The sequence below is a fragment of the Lepus europaeus genome, chromosome 11 (genome assembly GCF_033115175.1).
Source record: "Lepus europaeus isolate LE1 chromosome 11, mLepTim1.pri, whole genome shotgun sequence".
Lineage (NCBI taxonomy): Eukaryota > Metazoa > Chordata > Mammalia > Lagomorpha > Leporidae > Lepus > Lepus europaeus.
In genome coordinates, this window is record NC_084837.1 from 87444332 (window position 1) to 87464617 (window position 20286).

General features: G+C 36.5%; 1 protein-coding gene across 9 annotated transcripts in view; it reads right to left on the bottom strand.

The window, feature by feature from the left end:
* The window catches only part of DENND4A (DENN domain containing 4A), a 131047-nt gene that overhangs the window by 61998 nt on the left and 48763 nt on the right, over positions 1-20286 (bottom strand). For all 9 annotated transcript variants that reach the window (XM_062206164.1, XM_062206161.1, XM_062206166.1 and 6 more), the window contains 9 exons: positions 18838-19007; positions 16129-16370; positions 13317-13383; positions 11618-11676; positions 8434-8578; positions 7976-8151; positions 5059-5159; positions 3103-3321; positions 1684-1829 (listed from right to left, as the gene is read on the bottom strand). In XM_062206164.1, coding sequence (XP_062062148.1) covers positions 1684-1829; positions 3103-3321; positions 5059-5159; positions 7976-8151; positions 8434-8578; positions 11618-11676; positions 13317-13383; positions 16129-16370; positions 18838-19007 — 1325 coding nt within the window. The remainder of the gene's footprint in view (positions 1-1683; positions 1830-3102; positions 3322-5058; positions 5160-7975; positions 8152-8433; positions 8579-11617; positions 11677-13316; positions 13384-16128; positions 16371-18837; positions 19008-20286) is intronic.

Genomic DNA, 20286 nt, shown 5'->3' on the forward strand with positions numbered 1-20286 from the left:
TTTAGTTTTTTTCCACTTCAATATTTTTAAGTCTTTTCCCTGACAGGAGAAATTTTATTATCTTCAGTATACTTACTTACTTGATCAATCCTTCCCATAAGTACCCTTCTACCATTTCCATCACCACCCCTCCCTCATGCAGATGACTTTTTATGCCTGATTTGCCCTTTACAATTTCTCTCCAGGCCAAATCTTACTCCATTCCTTGTGCCCAACCCATGGGGATGCTTTCCTCACCCTGCCCAGATTCTGACAATCCATGTTACCCACATGCTGTATGGACATCTTTCTAAATCTGGTTAGGTTTTTTTTTTTTTTTTTGACAGGCAGAGTGGACAGTGAGAGAGAGAGACAGAGAGAAAGGTCTTCCTTTTGCCATTGGTTCACCCCCCAAATGGCCTCTGCGGCAGCTGCGGCCGGTGCACCGTGCTGATCCGAAGCCAGGAACCAGGTGCTTCTGGTCTCCCATGCGGGTGCAGGGCCCAAGGACTTGGGCCATCCTCCACTGCACTCCCAGGCCACAGCAGAGAGCTGGCGTGGAAGAGGGGCAACCGGGACAGAATCTGGTGCCCCGACTGGGATTAGAACCTGGTGTGCTGGCACCACAGGCAGAGGATTAGCCTATTGAGCCGCAGCGCCGGCCATGTTTAGGTTCTAAAACATTATAGCAGTTTGCCTTCCAGCATGGACACCCCATTCTGCTTCTCCTCTGATTCTCCATGCCAGACTATGGATCTGCAGGGATATTTTCCTCACATGGATTAGATTCCAACATTCCAAGCTGGGCTGCTCCTCCTTCCTCACCCCACTCTGGGCCATCATTCCCCCATCTCCTCTCTCCAGCATGGATACTCATCACCTGGCTTTGTAACACCTAATGACATTAGGACTGAAGGAAAAGGGGATGGTTTCAACATGCATTTAAAACACCAGAATATCTTAAGATAATTACTCTTTTTTTTTTTTTTTTTAATTTGAGAGGTAGAGTTACAGACAGTGTTGGTTCACACAGACTGGTTCACAACAGACTGTTGGTTCACTCCCCATTGGCTGCCACAGCTGTTGCTGTGCCAATCCGAAGCCAGGAGCCAGACGAGGCTGAAGCCAGGAGCTTCCTTCTGGTCTCTCACACAGATGCAGGGGCCCAAGTGCTCAGGCCATCCTCCACTGCCCTCCTGGGCCACAGCAGAGAGCTGGACTGGAAGAGGAGCAACCAGGACAAGAACCCGGTGCCAAAAGGGATGCTGGCGCCACAGGCGGAGGATTAACCAAGTGAGCCATGGCGCTGGCCCCGAGAATTACTCTTAATTGTAGAAATATTTAGGTGAAATACCTGGTGGGAGCATGTGACAGCCCACCTCAGACAAAAAGAAGAGGTGAAAATTAAGGACACTCAAGTTGGGGTCCACAGGTTTAGAAAAGATTCCCAGTCTACATGTGGACAGGTAAGGTTTGGGACTTGACTGCTAATACAAAGCTTATGATTTAGTAAAATCACGCAAGATACTTCTAAGAGGTGTGGTCTATAATTTCTAGCAGGTCACCACAACTTTCATCATAAGTGGTCAATGATGAAAACAGATGTAATTTAAATTTTGTTAAAATCTATAAGTAAAATCTGTAACTCATAACATTTATAGCAGTTACAAAAAATAAGGGCACTGTAGATACACTGTTACTTACTTTATCTACACAATCATCAAAAAATGCCAGGCTTGCATCTTTATCACTGACGAAAGAGCATTCCTCAATGAAGCGAATAAACATCTGTGTTTTGGTCATCATATTGTAGAATTTTTGATGTGACCGATCCCGGCTTCTTAAAAAAGCTGTTCAACACAAATATACAATGTCAGAATATATAATAACATTCTTATTCATAGAATTTTTACGCGAGGAATCTGATCAATCATCTCATCTACACACTGTGTACTCATACCATTTCACAGAAAAAGAAAAAGTGACCTGACAAAGAAATAGCAAAGCAATAGGGAAGGAACACAAAGATCTCTCAAGCCCTCATCTAATGTCTCCACTGTCCTCTCACTGCCCTGAAGATTACATAGAACTAGTGAATCTCAAAGTATTTTTAAAGCTGCTATTTTTCACCCAGATGCCTTGCATATCATGCACACATTTGCTCTCATGCAAAAGAGAGATATATGGCTTATTCAAAGCAGTGACCCCTCCCCTTGTGTTCATTTAAACTCGTGTCTTTCTTACAGAAAACATCATAAAAATTTATTTCCTGATTTCACATTCTACCTTATTTATGCTCAATTATACTGCACTTGGGCCTTCTTTTGGACCCATGAACTCAAGCTCTTTCCAGGCTCAAGTCCTCTGCATAAACTGTTCTCTGCCTAAAACACTCTCCACTAGATTCCTGTTGCCTAATTTCTACTCATTTTTGGGATCATGGCTCAGCTGTTATTTCAGAAAGGCCTTCTGGATCTAGAGTTGTTCAGTGATACTATTTTACAATTGCTTATCCTCTTGTCTATAAGTTCTGTGAGAGAAGTGGCCATTTCTCTCTTTTCTTGTGACCATGTCTATTTTTCATACCCAAAGCCTAGAGATTGGAGGCAATCAACCTCAATTACACTTATTAAATGAATTTCTTTCAAATGCTAAATATTACAAAAGAAAATAAATACATAATATGATACCAATTATAGTCCAGGGCTTCCTAGCCTTTCTGACTTCACAGCATAAGAAAAAATATTTGGGAATCATGCTGAAACAAAACAAATGAAGGTACTCAAGCCTGGAGGTGACCAGGCCAGGTGACTTCTGTACTTCCAACACTGCTTAAAAGCTGAAAACATCAAAATCTAAACACACGTGACCCAACACAGTGCAGTGCTATACAGTTAGGGGCTCTGTACTACATAATAATATTTTGCTAATAGGATTATATCTAATGTGCCTGAGAAACAACTAGCCCTATGGAAATGGATTACCAATAGAGTTAGTTTTCATATATGCTAAAAATAGGTGGTGTATATTTTGGTATATATGGGCTACCAACCCAGATAGCAATGGAATCATCCCAAGGTTAGGTCAAGAGCAAAAGAGCTATAAAATCATGTTCTCACTTACCCTGCAGGGCAAAAAGAGAAGTTGCATCTGTGGCTGTCTCAGATGGGGCTTGTGTTATTGGCCTTAAGTAAGATCTATAGCCTTTTAAAATAGAGGCCATGAAAAACAAAAATGCCTCTTGAATTTCCAAATCTATCATGTGCAACCTCTTTCCAGAATTAAAATCATAGTCATTCATTGCTAAGTCCATTAGTCCATCATCTCGTGGTCTTTGCTGCACTGTGAAGAAACACAGTGTTAGTTGTTTTCTTCAAACTGTCAAAACTGGTGTTCATATCAATATAAATTTGTTTTATTTTCAAAAGGGTTCAATCTAGCTCAACTCTTTATTTACATAACTTTATAATATGTAAACCGTAGTAAAGCTTGCCATTATCTCTTTTAGGCTTTCGATATTAAACATAAAATTATTCCTGCTTATCTAACTACCATCATAAAAAAGGTTTATGTTCATAAACAACTATACATAAATATGGTAATAAAGACCAAACAGCACAGAAACTGGAAACAAGATTAAACAAGATTAAACCCTTCCCCCCTCCCTTTTTAAACGTAGTTTAAAAAGATTCAGCCCTTCAGTAGAGTTGACTGGGCTGGTTCATTGATTTTAATGTATCTAAACATCACTACAATTGGTGCTGAACTTTTCTGCTATTCAAGAGAAATACAAGTACTTTTAGGAAACAACTAAGGTAATAAATAAATATGTACATAATTGATGTGTTCCATAAGATAAAATCTTGCTATGTTGATGTTTTTCCCCATATCTCAAAACTTACAAGTTCCTTTGTAATTATCTACTTGTTACAAGAATTTACTCTGTAAAGATTTATTTACTCATTTGACAAGCAGAGTGATAGCAAGCAAGAAAGAGAGAGAGAGAGAGAAATAGAGAATGAGTATCTTCCATTTTCTGGAACACACCCCAAATGGCTGCAGAAGCTACAAGCCTGGAATCCTATCCAGGTCACCCACATGAGTGGTAGGGGCCCAAGCACTTGGACCATCTGCTTTCCCAGACCCATTTAGCATGGAGCTGGATTGGAACCAGAGTAGCTGGGACTCAAACTGGCACTCCAATATGAGATGCTGGTGCAGTTCATCCTGCTGCAATACAATGCTGGCCCTGATTTTACACTGCAAACACTGACTTTTTCCATGTCTATTTCCAACTATACCATAAGCATCTTGAACCCTCAAAGGTGTGGGCTACCTCCTCTGTCTATATTTCACTTAATACAAAAACAAGAACTGAGGCTATATTTCACAGATAAGTATGAAATTATAGATTCTGAATGAGCTGTTATAATACCTAAGAAATTTATCTAGACAAAGAAATACAAGTTTAATTATTCTTACTGGCAGTTCTGAATCATTGCCAATATATACTCTTACATAAGATTTACTAAAATATTCTACATCTGAATAAATTCTCATTTTGATTAATTTCTTAATATTTTTGGCAAATTTCTATATTCAAACTATTTGAGTAAGCTCAGTATGAAGAGCTCAGCATTTCACTGAAGATGAAAACCATATGATCTAGCTCTTACCCACGACTGAAATCATCAGGATTTTCTACTGTAGTTTAAACCATCTGTCTTAGATTTTCAAAATTTTCTATTCATTTGAAGAAAATATACAAATGGAAGCCCCCCCCCCTTTTTTACCATGGTGTGTCAGTAATGATAAAATTAAAGAAATCAACTATTTTAATATCTTTAAAAATTTTTATTATTTTAAACCAGAATATGAAAATTTGGTAAATGTGAAGTACATATTTTATAAATCTTCAATTCAGTTTCTAACAAATTTTGCTTTTATGCTTATTTTCCTTAAAGAGTATATACATTTTTTTTTAGATAAAACAAATATTACCCTTTTATAAGTAAGGCAAAATAACTGGATCCCCTTTCTCAGATTAAATTACCTCTGCTAGTTGAATTATCCACTTACATTTTGCCAGTTGCTGGTGCAAGTTATTTAGTGTGTTCATCAAGTTTTTACAAGGCTTCTTTGGAAGTATCTTCCATGCCACATTTTTCTTGTCACCATTTCTGAGATTAAATCACAACAATAATATATTTGTTACATGGGCTTTTTTTGGAGGGAAACCTATTATTATATGAACAAAAAAATGAAGCACATACAAAACATTCTGGTTAACAGGAGAAAACCCTGTGGGGTAAATTGTGATACTGTATACTTAAAAGCTAACTTTTTAAAAGATTTGTCTATTTTTAATTTATTTGAAAGGCAGAGGTGGGGGGGGGGGGATAGTGTCTATCTGCTGGTTCACTCCCTAAGTGGCCACAAAATCCAGAGCTGAGCCAGGAGTCAGGAACTCCATCCTGGTATTCCACATGGGTGGCAGGGGCCCAAGTACTTAGGCCATCTTCTGCTGATGAGCAGGAAGACTGATCAGAAGTAGAGCAGCCAGAACTCAAACTGGCGCTCTGATATAGATTGCCAGTGTCATAAGTGGTGGTTAAACCCTCTGAGCTACAATGCTGGCCCCTAAAACCTAATTTATATGAGAGGAAAACCTTGCAAACATAGCTCAAAACTTATAATTATGTTAGCACTTGGCGAAGTCTACGTCCACTGGCATCATGCTAATCATTACAAAGCTTAATGTAGTGGTCATTACTCTTAAACCCCATGTAAGAGTGTTTAGACATGTGAATATTAGAAAAATCCTACTCCAAGAAATTTTCCTTATATACTTTAAAAAGCATTATAGGGGTCGGCATTGTGATGTAGCTGGTAAAGCCACTGCCTGTGATGCGAGCATCCCATATGGACACCAGTTCAAGTCCCGGTTACTCTACTTCCAAACCAGCTTCCTGCTAATGGCCTGGGAAAAACAGTGAAAAATGGCCCAAGTATTTGGACTCCTGCCACTGATATGGAAGACCTGGAAGAAGCTCCTGGCTCTGGTTTTAACCTGGCCCAGCCCTGGCTGTTGTGGTCATTTGAGGAGTGAACCAGTGGATGGAAGATCAATCTGTTCTTCTCTCTTGCTCCTCTGCCCGCTCTGGAACTCTGCCTTTCAAATAAATAAATAAATCTTTGAAAAAAAAGAAAAGAAAAAAGTATTATAAAAAACTTGCAATAAACTAATGATCCATAGAGTTTATCAAAATATTTTGATGCACTTAAATAGGGTAAGTAAAACAAAGTGTAAGTAAAGATTATTTTTGTTTATTTCAAAAAAAGAAATAATCCATTCTATTAAATTGTTTAAGGCAGAGCATTCCACAAGACTGTTATAACTGTAGAAAGGATATCTGTTAGAAAGTTAGGTATCTTTATTTTTTGATAGGATCTTATAATCTCCTCTATTATAGCTATCAAATAAGTATAAGCTATGTGCTCTTTGAAAAATGGCTTTAAAAATTTAAGTTTGGGCTTCTTTGCTTGGCAGATGACTTAAAAACTATCTCACAATGTACAGAAATTAATATGAGATAGGTTATGCACATAGCTTTATGTCTAGTACATGATTGATATTCAAAACAAACTCTCTATTATAGATATCTAAAAGAGGAGGAAAAGGAAACCAAAAATTCCATACTCGGGATTTGTTTTTCTTAAAAATTTCAAGTTGGGGCTCCAGAATTTCTGAATAAAAGAAATGTGAAGGTTGTTAAGTACACAAGCCTAGTCCTCTCATATGTTTGGAAGGAAAATGACAGCATGAAAGAGGAATATTTATGGGTGCAAACAACTCATATATTTTTGGTTCTTTAACTCATCAAAAACTGATCAAAACAAAGAATATATAAATCAGGAAGGAAAAATTCCCTGAACAAATATTCAAGGAGGGAAATACTAATTACCCTGATTTGATCATTATACAGTTTAAATATATTTAATTATTACACTAAAACCCATGAACATGTATAATTTTGCATCAATTACAAATGAAAAAAAATCTCTGAAAAGAAAACAAAGAAATACAGCTTCAATAGCTACAACATAAATATTATTCCAATATAAAAAGAGGACAGTTATAAAATCCTTGTATTCTATAATATAAAGGTGATGAGTTTATGTATAATTTTCAGAGTTATTTAAACATTTGAACATTACTTTTCCTATAATGTATTGATATTCTAAATATTATACAAAACTAAGATTGAAATATTAATCAACGACTAATATTTTGATTCAATTTGTCATTTTATTACCCTTATTCATCTGACCAAAGAGAAAACCTTTTTCTATTTCTACCCTCAATTACCTTCTGCTAAATTTAGAAGAAAGTCTACAATTATAATGTTTCTAAATGTTTAAAGCTTGAGGACTGGGGCTGGCATTATGGCAGAGCAGTTAAGCCTCTGCCTGTGATGCCAGTAACCCATATGGGTGCTGGTGCGAGACCTAGCTGCTCTACTTATGATACAGCACTCTGCTAATGTACCTGGGAAATCAATGAAAAATGGCCCAAGTGCTTGGGCCCCTGTACCCATGTGGAACACCTGGAAGAAGCTCTGGACTCCTGGCTTCATTCTGGCCCAGCCCCAGCCATTGTGGCCATCTAGGGAGTAAACCAGCAGACAGAAGACTCTCTTCTCTCTCTCTCTTTCTCTCTCTCTCCTCCTCTCTCTGTAACTCTGCTTTTTAAATAAAAATAATAATTATTTAAAATAGTTTAAAAAAAAGCTTGAGGACTAAAGGTATATTTTCTTTCCAATAAAACCTCTAATGCCTTACATCTACTCCATCAAAGTACAGTAAACATGAATTCAAAAATAGTGATATCACCAAAGACGAAGAAAACAACGTATTTCAAAAGAATCCTACTAATGATTACAATTACTATTGTATTTGGGAATTATTAGGTTTAGCATCATTAAAATGTACTTACTGAGAAATGGTGTTGGTATCTAGGTCAACACAACTGACATCTGGTGGAGGATCATAGAGATCAAAGTATCTTGAATCAATCCCTACTATGAATGGACATGGTGCACTCAAGACATCTGCTAAAGCCAGTGGGCAGAGAGGAACATATGGGCATGGCCAGTGGAAAGGAAAAATCATCTTGGATAAACAAAGGGTAGGAGAGTATTTAGCTTTTGACATGGCAGCATAATTTATCAGCACACACACAAAATTTTATTTTCAACATTATCACCTAAAGTTTAATGCTTAATAATGAATTAAATAGTTGTAACTAATGAGTTAATGATTAGGAAATTAAAGTTGCTTCCAAAACATAATTCATCACTCTGAATTTTAGGTAAGCATTCAAATAGCTTTTAATTATATGCATAAATTAAATTGAAAATAAATTGACCGCCAATAAGAAACTGTGATACTTACAGACACTAACGCTTCTGTCACACTAGTAAGCACAGAAGGTCGTAAGGAATGAATGAGAATTTTATGTTCTGTTACTGCAAACACCAGTAGTGTTACAGCATTCTCAGGGCCTAGGTTCTGAAGTAGTGTTGAAAACTTGCCACCACTGTCAATCCAAATAAAAATGTATAATTAAAAAATAGACACACACACCTGCTTATCTAAAATAAGGGAGAAAAGTTCATGGTTAGTGTCTGACTTGTATTATACTTGATCTTAGCCAAAAGGCCAAGAAGTGATGTGACTTATATTATATATTCAGCTCCTTTTTTTAATGCAGGGAGAACACTGTATCACACATGATGAAAATAATTCAGTTTTATAGGGATTCAGAATCATTCATTCTTCTGTAGTATATTCAATATGGAAAATGAAAATTCACTGCTTCATTTTATATAAAAGTATCTGACATATATGCATGTCCAAATAACAAATTCAATTTACAAATGGGATGCTTTGGTTGAAAACAAATTTTTAAATGGAAATCTTTGAACATGGAACATCTACTGTAATTATCAGAAAAACTATATGAATGCAAGCCCAACCTCCCTTAAGGTTAATAAGTATACATATTAAAATCCAGATTTATAAATGGATAATTCTTACTATTGTAATGGTAATAGTTATAGGAAATCAAGTGCTATAAAGTGATGAAATACAAAGCAAATTAATAACTAAAACAATAAACTCAGATCTCCCAAAGGTAATGAAATACTGTGGCGTAGTAGGTAAAGCCGTCACCTGAAGTGCCAGCATCCAATATGGGTGCACTTCTGTTCCAGTTCCCTGCTAATGTGCCTGGGAAAGCAGAAGATGGTCCAATTCCCCGGGCCCCTGTACCCACATGGGAGACCCAGAAGAAGCTCCTGACTCTGGGCTTCAGATCGGTGGAGCTCCGGCCGTTGTGGCCATCTGGGGAGTGAACCATCAGATGGAAGACCTCTCTCTCTCTCTCTCTCTCTCTCTCTCTGTAACTCTTTCAAATAAATAAAATAAATATTAAAAAAATACTGAATTGACAAAACAGATAATTCTGTACGCCAAGTAATATTTTGCCTATATTATGTTAAGTAACTGGTTTCAGTAGGTTTTTTTTGACAGGCAGAGTTAGACAGCGAGAGAGAGAGAAAGAGAGAGAGAGAGAGAGAGAGAGAGAGAGAGAGAGAGAGAAAGATCTTCCTCCCGTTGGTTCACCCCCCAAGTGGCCGCTATGGCCAGTGCACTGTGCCAATCCGAAGCCAGGAGCCAGGTGCTTCCTCCTTGTCTCCCATGCGGGTGCAGGGCCCAAGGACTTGGGCCATACTCCACTGCACTCCCAGGCCACAGCAGAGAGCTGGACTGGAAGAGGAGCAACCGGGACAGAATCTGGCACTCCAACTGGGACTAGAACCCAAGGTGCCGGCGCCGCAGGTGGAGGATTAGCCAAGTGAGCCACGGCGCCAGCCTTTCAGTAGATTTTTTTAAAAAAATAAAGCAAAATTCCGCTGTAGCGGCCATTTGGGGTGTGAACCAATGGAAGGAAGACCTTTCTCTCTGTCTCTCTCTCACTGTCTATAACTCTCTGTCTCTCTCTCTCTCTCACTGTCTAACTCTGCCTGGCAAAAAATAGAAAAAAAGAAAAAAGAAAAAAAAATAAAGCAAAACTAATAACAAAACGTCTCTGGGAGAAGTGAAACCATATCTACAAAAATGTTATGTATGTTCACAGCAACATTACTCATAGCAGCCAAAATGTGGAAACATTCCAACCAATGGATGCATAAATATGGTATCCCTTTACAGTGAATATTAACTGGCAATAAAAAGTGAAGTATGGAATCTCACTACAGCATGGATAAAACCTGAGAACACGTAAGGTGAAAGAAGCAAACAAAAGGTCACAAACAGTATGATTCCACTCATATGAAATGTCTGGAAGGGGCAAATCTAGAGAGACAGAGAGCAGATTAGTGGTTTTCCAGGGATGGAGAGAGTGTGAGAATGTGTTTGTGTGTGTGCACGCAGGGATGGGAAGAATGAAGGTACAGGCTGCTTTTTAGGGTGATGGAAATATTCTAAAATTTATGTTGGGGATAGTTAGAGAACTCTGTACATACAATCATCGAATTATATACTTAAACCAGGTGAACTGTATGTTTGTGAATTATTTCTCAATAAAGTTGATACCCAAAGGAAGTCCATGGGTAATTTAGAACCATTCATACATAGTCACAGTCAATGTTTCTAGTGTGTTTTCAGCTCAAAGTTATGAAAACACTGGTCACTATGGTCTGAGAGCTGGTGATGAAATCATCTGTAATTCTTACAAAATTACTGTCAAGAATGGCAGGTGGTTTCCCTTTGGTACATGCCACATAATAATTACATTGTAACTATTTCTCTGATGGAAAAATTACAGCTAATTAAATCTCAAAAAATGAAATTATAAACATCTTTCATAATTTCTCTGAACTTTTAAGGTGATAAAGTTCATTATTCTATAGTGTAATAACTTTTAAACAGCTTGTTAATTTTTTTTAAAGATTTATTTATTTTATTTGAAAGTCAGAGTTACAGAGAAAGAGGAGAGGCAAAGAGAGAGAGAGAGAGAGAGAGGTCTTCCATCTGATGGTTCACTCCCCAAATGGCTGCAACGGCCGGAGCTGCACCGATCTGAAGCCAGGAGCGTTTTCCAGGTCTCCCATGTGGGTGCAGGGGCCCAAGGACTTGGGCCATCTTCCATTGCTTTCCCGGGCCATAGCAGAGAGCTGGACAGGAAGTGGAGCAGCCGGGTCTCGAACCAACGCCCAAATGGGATGCCGGCACAGGGCATTAACCAACTGTGCCACAGCGCTGGACCCACAGCTTGTTAATTTTAAAATTAACTATATCTACATATTCTTCAGAGGATAAAGCTAAAAATAATTATGATCCACATATATATGTCCATTTGTGTATCAGTAAGTATTTAATGTTGATAAACAGATATACAGTTTGTTTTTCTTCAAAAATTGTACCAAAATATCTAAGATAATTTAGATACAAAACAGTTAAATGAGAAGTATTTCCATCAACATCTGAAGCTTTAGGTAGGAAAAGAAAACATTTGCTTCTTTAGCTCACACTAGATATAGAGAAACACAAATAGAAATGAAGTTTTACTTGCCTTAGTGGAAGAGGTGATGAAACGGGCTGACTTAGAATCAGATTATCATGTGGTGATAACTGGAAGATTTAAAATAAAGTATTTAAAACATAAAGATGAATTTTAAAGCACTACTTTCTGGTTAAAAAAAAACATATAGACTAATGATATAAAATTTCACTCTACCCATTTAGCATGACAGGGAATATTTTATATCACTTACTAAGGATCTTAACCACTCACCCCTTCCAAACAACCACTACTTCTTACTTCAAATCCCCTTTCTTTATTTCTGTCCTCAATATTTCCCTGATACCATTTTAACGAATCTGCACTGAAAGAATAAATTATTCACTTACTACCATAAAACCAGATCTGCAAACCTATGGCTTACAGGGCAAATTCACAGGGTGCCCTTTATTTTGTAAATAAAGTTTTACTGGAACATAGCCATGCTCATGCTTCCCACATTAACTAGTGGCTCTCGTGCTGTAACAGCAAGGCTGAATAGTTGTAATAGAAACTGGATGCACTACAAAACTAAAATACTAGTATGTAGTATATAGGTCCATAACAGAGGTTTATCAACTACTATTGTTTTGTGTATTCAAATTCAGTATGTTATATATAATTCTGGCACTAAATACCAAGAAATTACATGGGACTAACATGTGGATATAAAGATTGATTATAAAGCTTATCAAAATGATAAACATCTAGATATTTTATCAGTATCCATAAAATATTGCAACTACTTTTATTAACATTTCATTTACTGATAAACACAGTAATGCACACACAGTGATAATATATGATAATCTTTTCTTTATATAAATAACTTCAGGGGATAGCACTGTAGTGTAGTATGTAAAAGCTGCTGCCTGTGATACCAGCGTCCCATATGGCTGCCAGTTTGAATCTCGGCTGTTAAACTTCCAATCCAGCTCCTTGCTAATGGCCTGGGGAAAGCAGCAGAAGATGGCCCAAGTGTTTAGGCCCCTGCACCCACATAGGAGTCTTGGAAGAAGCTCGTGGCTGTGGCCTAGCCCAGCCCTAGCTGTTGCAGCCATTTGGAAAGTGAACCAGAGGATGGAAGATCTCTCTCTTTCTGTCACTCCTTTTGTCTCTAACTCTGCCTTTCAAATAAATAAATCTCAAAAAAAAAAAAAAAAACAAAACCCACTTCAAAATAATGATTAAATAAGCAAACAACTTACCTATCAAGATTACATACAAAAACAAAATAAAAACAGTAAAAGGAAAGGAAAGATATATTCACTTGGGGAAAGAAATGGGTAAAATTATTTATATTCATTTTAGACTTCTCCTTCACATCAAAGATATATGGCATTCCTTTCCTCTTGCAATATGTGTAAACATATAACTTTTCCTTCTATCTATTCTAAAACATTTGACTTAAATGATTGCCAAAGGCATAAACTTTCAAATACCTGGAACAAATTTAGAGAAGAAAAGCCCCTTTCTTCGTGCTAAAAATGCTGACTTCTATCTTCTTTAACTTTGTGTCCCTTTCTCTAAGGGAAAACAGCTATCTGGCAGACAAGCTAATAAAACATTAAGGTCCCAAACTTCAATATGAAAGAGCATCTGGTTCTCTTTAGATTTCACTTGATTTTTCCCCTGTTAAAACTGTTATTCTTATGTTACATTTTGACAGCCAATAATAATCCATAGGGCCCTCATTTCAAGAAAATCTTACCTGAACTAAAATCCGTGGTCTCTGAGGAGATGGAAAAGGAACTTTATGCATAAAATGAGAAATATGCCTTAAAAACAAAGGAAAACCCAATTGATTCCAAAGTGAATACCATAAGCTACTGAGGTTAACACATCATCACAAGGCCAAGTTGAGTTAAAAGTCCTGTACACTTATAATTGTAAAATCCTTAATACTATGAAAACCAAGGAGCAACTGACAACCAAAAAGCACCTGTCCAATTAAAACCCTTCATAATAGTTACTCACATTCAAAAATATCTCTGTTAATGAATGTCTCAAAGGCCATTTTAACTTTTACCTCTCCCAGTGAAGGTAATTTACAACACATCAGTGATGTGGATATCACCAAACAAGCTAATTCTTACATCTTTAATAAACTTTCATAGTCGATTGTTTATATTTTGGAAGCAAAACAACAAAAATTAAAGAATTTAATTATTTCTAAAAGATGAAAAATATACTTTATAACATTAAGTTACAAATTCTATTACTGACTTTAAAGGTTTTTACCCAGAATAAAATAGATAGAAAGCTAGATCAATGGTTTTATTTTCAATACTGCAAAACAGAAAAAAGGCAACCATAGTAAAAAATTCTTTTTATTCTTTAAGGAACAACATATTCTATTTCTGCTTTATTTTTCTTTTGAATATTATCTTAAATCCTCTTGTTTTAGAACTGGGATAATTTCAACTAGATAGAAAAACATACTAATTGTGCAAACATGTTTTGACTACTTACTAAGTATAATACATTGCCAGATATGACAAGGAGTGTAAACTAGGCATAAAGCTATCTGTCTCCACCATTAAGGCACTCACAAACAAACAAACAAAAAGATAAGGCAAATGAGCAGTATAGAACACACATCTGCTTTAATTATCTAAAGTAGTTACAAGAGAAGAAATCCACGTGAGTCACAAACTGCTAAAGATCTCCCAGGTCCATCCAGGGAGGACCTGAAAGGTCAAAACTATCTTTATGTTAATACTAAAACATCATCTGCTTTTTCCACTGTGTTGAAATTTGCAATGATGGTGCAAAAGCATTGTGGGTAAAATGTTAAGGCATCTCAAGGTGAATCAAGGCAGTGGCAACTGTACTATGGTTGTTCACTACTATACACTCAGTAAAAGAATGCCAATTTCCCTTAAAAAGTCTTTGATCAGACAATAAGTATCATTTATTAGCATATCAATGAAGTACATGAAGCAGATTTTGGTAAAGCATGTTGAAACTGAGTTACAAGTGAATTAGCTACTTCTTTTTTCACAGAATGCCATTTTTGCTTAAAAGACAACTACCAAAAAATAGTTATCCAGTGCTGGCTATTCAGCAGATATTTTCTATATGAAAATAAACAGGACAAGCTTGCTGCTTCAAGGAAAACTACTGGAGGCATTTGTTGCTGATAATTAAACTTTTTAATAAAAAGTGGAATTCTGCTACCATGTGCTTGACAGCTTCCCAATACTCAAAAACTTTTCTGATGAGAAGTGGATGATATCAACAAACGTGACTTTTTCAATATTGATAACGAAGTCTGTTTACATGTGGAAAATTTGCTTATAGTTACCAAAAGACCAATGCACAGTGCTACAAAATCATGCATGAGCAAAATCAATGAAACAGAGAAAGTTCATTGTTAAGGTTTCAGATTTCACATTGCAATTACCCACTTGTCAAGCTTTGGTGCAGTGCCAAAAAAGAAAAAAAAAAATCCATAATTTTCTGGAAAGCCATTCAAATGCTCCTCCCTTTTCCACCTACATATTTGTTTGAGGCCAGCTTTTGTTCACATACTTCAACCAAAACAAACAACTAGTGAAATAAACTGAATTCAGAACTGTATATGAGAACCCAGCTGTGTTCGATTAAACCAGCCATTAGAGATTTGCAAAAATATTAAAACAATGCAACTCTTCTAATTGATTTTTGTTTTGGAAAAGTTATTTTCCAAAATGATATTTATGTTAAGATGTAACAGGATTATTATTTTGTCAATTAAAAAATTTTTGTTTTAATTTCTATTACAGTAAATATGGATAGGTAAAACAGACAAAAGTTCTTCAGGGTCCCCAATTTTTTAAGACTATAAAGGAATCTTTAGGCCAAAAAAATTTGAGAACTATTGAATTAGAATTTGGATGTGAGAGTAGAAAAGGTAAGGAAAAATCAAAGAATAAAATGGAATACTGAGTGGTCTCATGATATCACCTCCCCAACAATTTTAGAGTAAGAAAACTCTTCCAAAGTACACAAAAGAGCTTAAATGATAAACAATAGTTGGACAATGGAGATATTTATATCTCATTTGTGTTATGTCTTATTGCAGAAAACATTCTTTTTTAGTGACTTTAAAGTTTATCACTAAAATTAAAATTAAAAAGGAAAAAAAATTACCTAATTTGTCTTTTACACTAATATTCAAAAAAGTGAGGGAAAATTTTAAAGGTTCATAACAAACCTAAATTTTATGTAAAAAAGAAATACAAAATTACTAGAAAAAGTTCCAATGTCTCCAGATAAAGATCTCTAAACTTCACAAGGAATTTTTTAAAAATTTAAATAATTAACTTAAAAATAAATGAAACATTGAATTTTCTGAGAAATAAAATTATTTACAATAACAAGACTATAAATGGAGAAATATTACCTGAATGAAATAACCAAATCCTTTTTTTTCCAAGAAGAAATTTAGTTTCCATATGAAGTTTACTCAATTACCAGTACAAATATATCACACAGTGGAAATGTTTGCCAAATTTTAAACTGAAAGACGTCTAACTTACTTCTCAATTGGAAGAACATGAGGTCCAGAGATGGAATAACGGTACAGAAAAGTCAGAAACTTCCTGAATGCATCAAAAAAAGGCCAATGAGAAAGAAGACAGATGCATTTGTTAGTGTGAATTGTTTTGGAACTATCAGATTTCCCATCTGCCGATGATGCTAAACCTAAAAGAAGTCTCTGTTTTTCTGTGAGATTCTCCTCAGGATATGGTTCATAAAACTGAATAGCAGCACCATAGACCTGCAAAACAAGCAATTTATTGAATAAATTCATTTGTTCCAATCACATCATCAGTTAAATCGATGCTTACTATGAGCCAGCAGAGGTACCAGACACTAGGAACACAGTGGTAATCAGATATCACTCTTGCTTTCTTGATAGTGTCATATCTATAAAATGCTTTCTTTTACAAAGTGCTATTCTCACATATCTTTATTATTAAATACTTTATGTGTCTTTCTTATTGAAAAAAGGTGCTTAATTAAATTGTATGTTTAAAATAACAAAAGCAATTGTGGCCAGCACCTCGGCTCAATAAACTAATCCTCTGCCTTGAGGCGCCGGCACACCAGGTTCTAGTCCAGGTTGGGGCACCGGATTCTGCCCCAGAGACCAGGAGAAAGCACCTGGCTCCTGCCTTCGGATCAGTGCGGTGTGCTGGTTGCAGGGCGCCAGCCGCGGGCGGCATTTGGAGGGTGAACCAACGGCAAAAGACCTTTCTCTCTGTCTCTCTCTCTCACTGTCCACTCTGCCTGTCAAAAAAAAAAAAAAAAAAAAAAAAAGCAATTGTCTCATTATTCTTCATAAGAAAATGGTTAAAAATAATTATTTAGTAGAAAGTGGGCAGAATTTTAGGTAATAAAATATAAATTCCAATTTTGGATCTCAATTTCCTTATATTATAGTATGAGGATGTTAGACTACACGATTTCCAACGTCCTTTCCAACTATAACAGTCTATTATTCTCTTTTTTTTTTTTTTTTGACAGGCAGAGTGGACAGTGAGAGAGAGAGACAGAGAGAAAGGTCTTCCTTTTGCCGTTGGTTCACCCTCCAATGGCCACCGCGGCCGGCACGCTGCAGCCGGCGCACCACGCTGATCCGAAGGCAGGAGCCAGGTGCTTCTCCTGGTCTCCCATGGGGTGCAGGGCCCAAGGACTTGGGCCATCCTCCATCTGCACTCCCTGGCCACAGTAGAGAGCTGGCCTGGAAGAGGGGCAACCGGGACAGAATCCAGCGCCCTGACTGGGACTAGAACCCTGTGTGCCGGCGCCGCAAGGCGGAGGATTAGCCTGTTGAGCCACGGCGCTGGCCTAACAGTCTATTATTCTAAACTGCATTATATATATTACATAATCTCTTTTCGTATTACTTTAAAAACTTCAGTATACAAAAGAACCTATGAAGGATCATCATTTGATGATGAAAAAATCTTTTATGATATTCAAAATAAAGTATTTAAGAGGATGGAACAGACTGAACATTCTTTTTTTTTAACAGAAAACTTTTATTTAATAAATATAATTTTTGAAAGTACAACTTCTGGATTATAGCAGTTTTCCCCCCCATAATCGCTCTCCCATCTGCAAACCATGCCATCTCCTACTCCCTCTCCTATCCCATTCTTCATTAAGATTCATTTTTAACTATCTCTATATACAGAAGATCAACTCTATACCAAGTAAAGATTTCAACAGTTTGCACCCACACAGACACACAAAGTATAAACTATTGTTTGAAGATTAGTTTTACCGTTAATTCTCATAGTACAACACATTAAGGACAGAGGTCCTACATGGGGAGCAAGTGCACAGTGACTCCTGTTGTTGATTTAATAATTGACATTGTTATTTATGATGTTAGTAATCACCCGAGGCTCTTGTCATGAGCTGCCAAGGCTATGGAAGCCTCTTGAGTTCACAGACTCCAACCTTATTTAGACAAGGCCATAATCCTAAGTGAAGTTCTCTCCTCCCTTCAGAGAAAGGTACCTCCTTCTTTGATGGTCCCTTCTTTCCACCAGGATCCCACTCACAGAGACCTTTCATTTAGGTCACTTGTTGCCACAATATCTTGTTTTTCCATGCCTGAGATACTCTCATGAGCTTTTTTGCCAGATCTGAATGCCTTAAGGGCTGATTCTGAGGCCAGAATGCTGTTTAGGGCATTTGTCATTCTATGAGTCTGCTGTGTGGCCCACTTCCCATGTTGGGTCATTCCCTCCATTTTAATTCTATCGATTATTATTAGCAGACACTAGTCTTATTTATGTGATCCCTTTGACACTTAATCCTATCTTTATGATCAGTTATGAACTTAAACCGATCCTTTTAACTAGTAAGATGGCATTGGTACCTGCCAACTTAATGGGATCTGGAGTCCCATGGCAAGTTTTTAGCTTTACTCTTAGGGGTAAGTCCAAGGGAGTGTGCCGAACTGTATATCTCCTCCCTCTTATTCCCACTCTTATTTTTAACAGGGATCAATTTTCAGTTGGATTTAAACACCTAAGAATAATTCTTTGTTAATTAAAGATGAGCATTCTTTTTTTTTCTATGTCTTTGGACACACCTTACTTAACCAAGTGGAAGAATTATGTGGAAGAATTAACCAGTTAGTTTTTCTACGATTCCTTCCATTATACAAAATATTAGACTTCACAATGTACAGGAAACCCACAGATACTATTTGTTAAAATATATAGTACCTTTTCAGCTGAGGCTCCAGTTAACACAAATGTAGAAAATACAGGAAGAGGGTACTTGCTATTTGGTGGCCAACATTCAATAGTTGCACCCATTGGTAAACAAAATAGGGGAACAGACTCTGGTAATGAAAAGGACTCATAATCTTCTTGAGGATATCTACAAATCAGACCTGTAAGATATCAAAAAAAAATTAGGTCATTACTTCTTGAGTTATGTGTTCATGATTTGAATGACAACAAAATGCATTATCATTTCACATATCTGGAAGGCCAAAACATTAAATACATGTTCATCAAGTAACTCTCAATGCTTTAGCAGGATTCAGATAGACATCAGTTCTCAAATATTAAAACTAAGTAACATTAGGGGCCAGCACTGTGGCATAGTGGATAAAGCTGTCGCCTATAGTGCCAGCATGCAATATGGGCGCCAGTTCAAGTCCTGGCTGTTCCACTTCTGTTCCAGCTCCCTGCTAATGTGCCTGGGAAAGCAGAAGAAGATGGTCCAAGTCCTTGGGCCCCTGTACCCACATAGGAAATCCAGAAGCTCCTGGCTCCTGGCTTTGGATCAGCCCAGTTCTGGCCATTACGATCATTTGGGGAGTGAACCAGCAGATGGAACATAGATCTCTCTCTCTCTCTCTGCCTCTCTAATAAATAAATAAAATTTTTAAAAAAACATCTTATTTAACATTTTAACTAACTACTTAATATTTATCAAGCTTCATCCACAAAGGCTACATTAAGGCTAACAAGAAAAAGAATCTTATAGAAACATACATACATTTCTAAAAATTCAGTTTAGTCATATTACCTAACAGCTATTAATTTTTTAAAATTTTCAATATCCTTATTTGCATATGTACACTTCATTAGTTCTCAATAATTCTCCCTCAGGAGACATTTACACACTCTAAGGAACATGCATTTATATGAAATTATATATATACACATATATATAACTTCTAGCACAAACACAAGAAAATCATTCATAAAAACACAAGAGTCATACTTTTACATGATATTTACAATCTTTTCAGAATAGAATCAATTAAAGCTTAGCTTCTAAATAACCCTAGAGTACATGAAGATAGAGTTTCAAATGTCCTATATTTCATATTATGTAGACTAGTCTGGAAAGCATTTTGTGGAACTTGAAACAAAAATAAGTTCCTTGACCTTGAAAACCTTAAAATAAAGTAGAAATCATCACTAGACATCGCCACAAAAGCAAAATCATAAAATGTGAATAAGAATGTTTGGTTCTGCCACTAATATCTCTATGATTATGGACAAATTGCATATTGATAAAACTGTTTTTCTCATCTATAAAGTAAGATGAACTACTTAAACTAAGGTTCAAAATTTCTAAAATTTTCTAATTATATGCTATCCAGACAGTAGGTCCATGAGGATCTATAGTTATCTCTGTACTGCCATTTCAAGTCA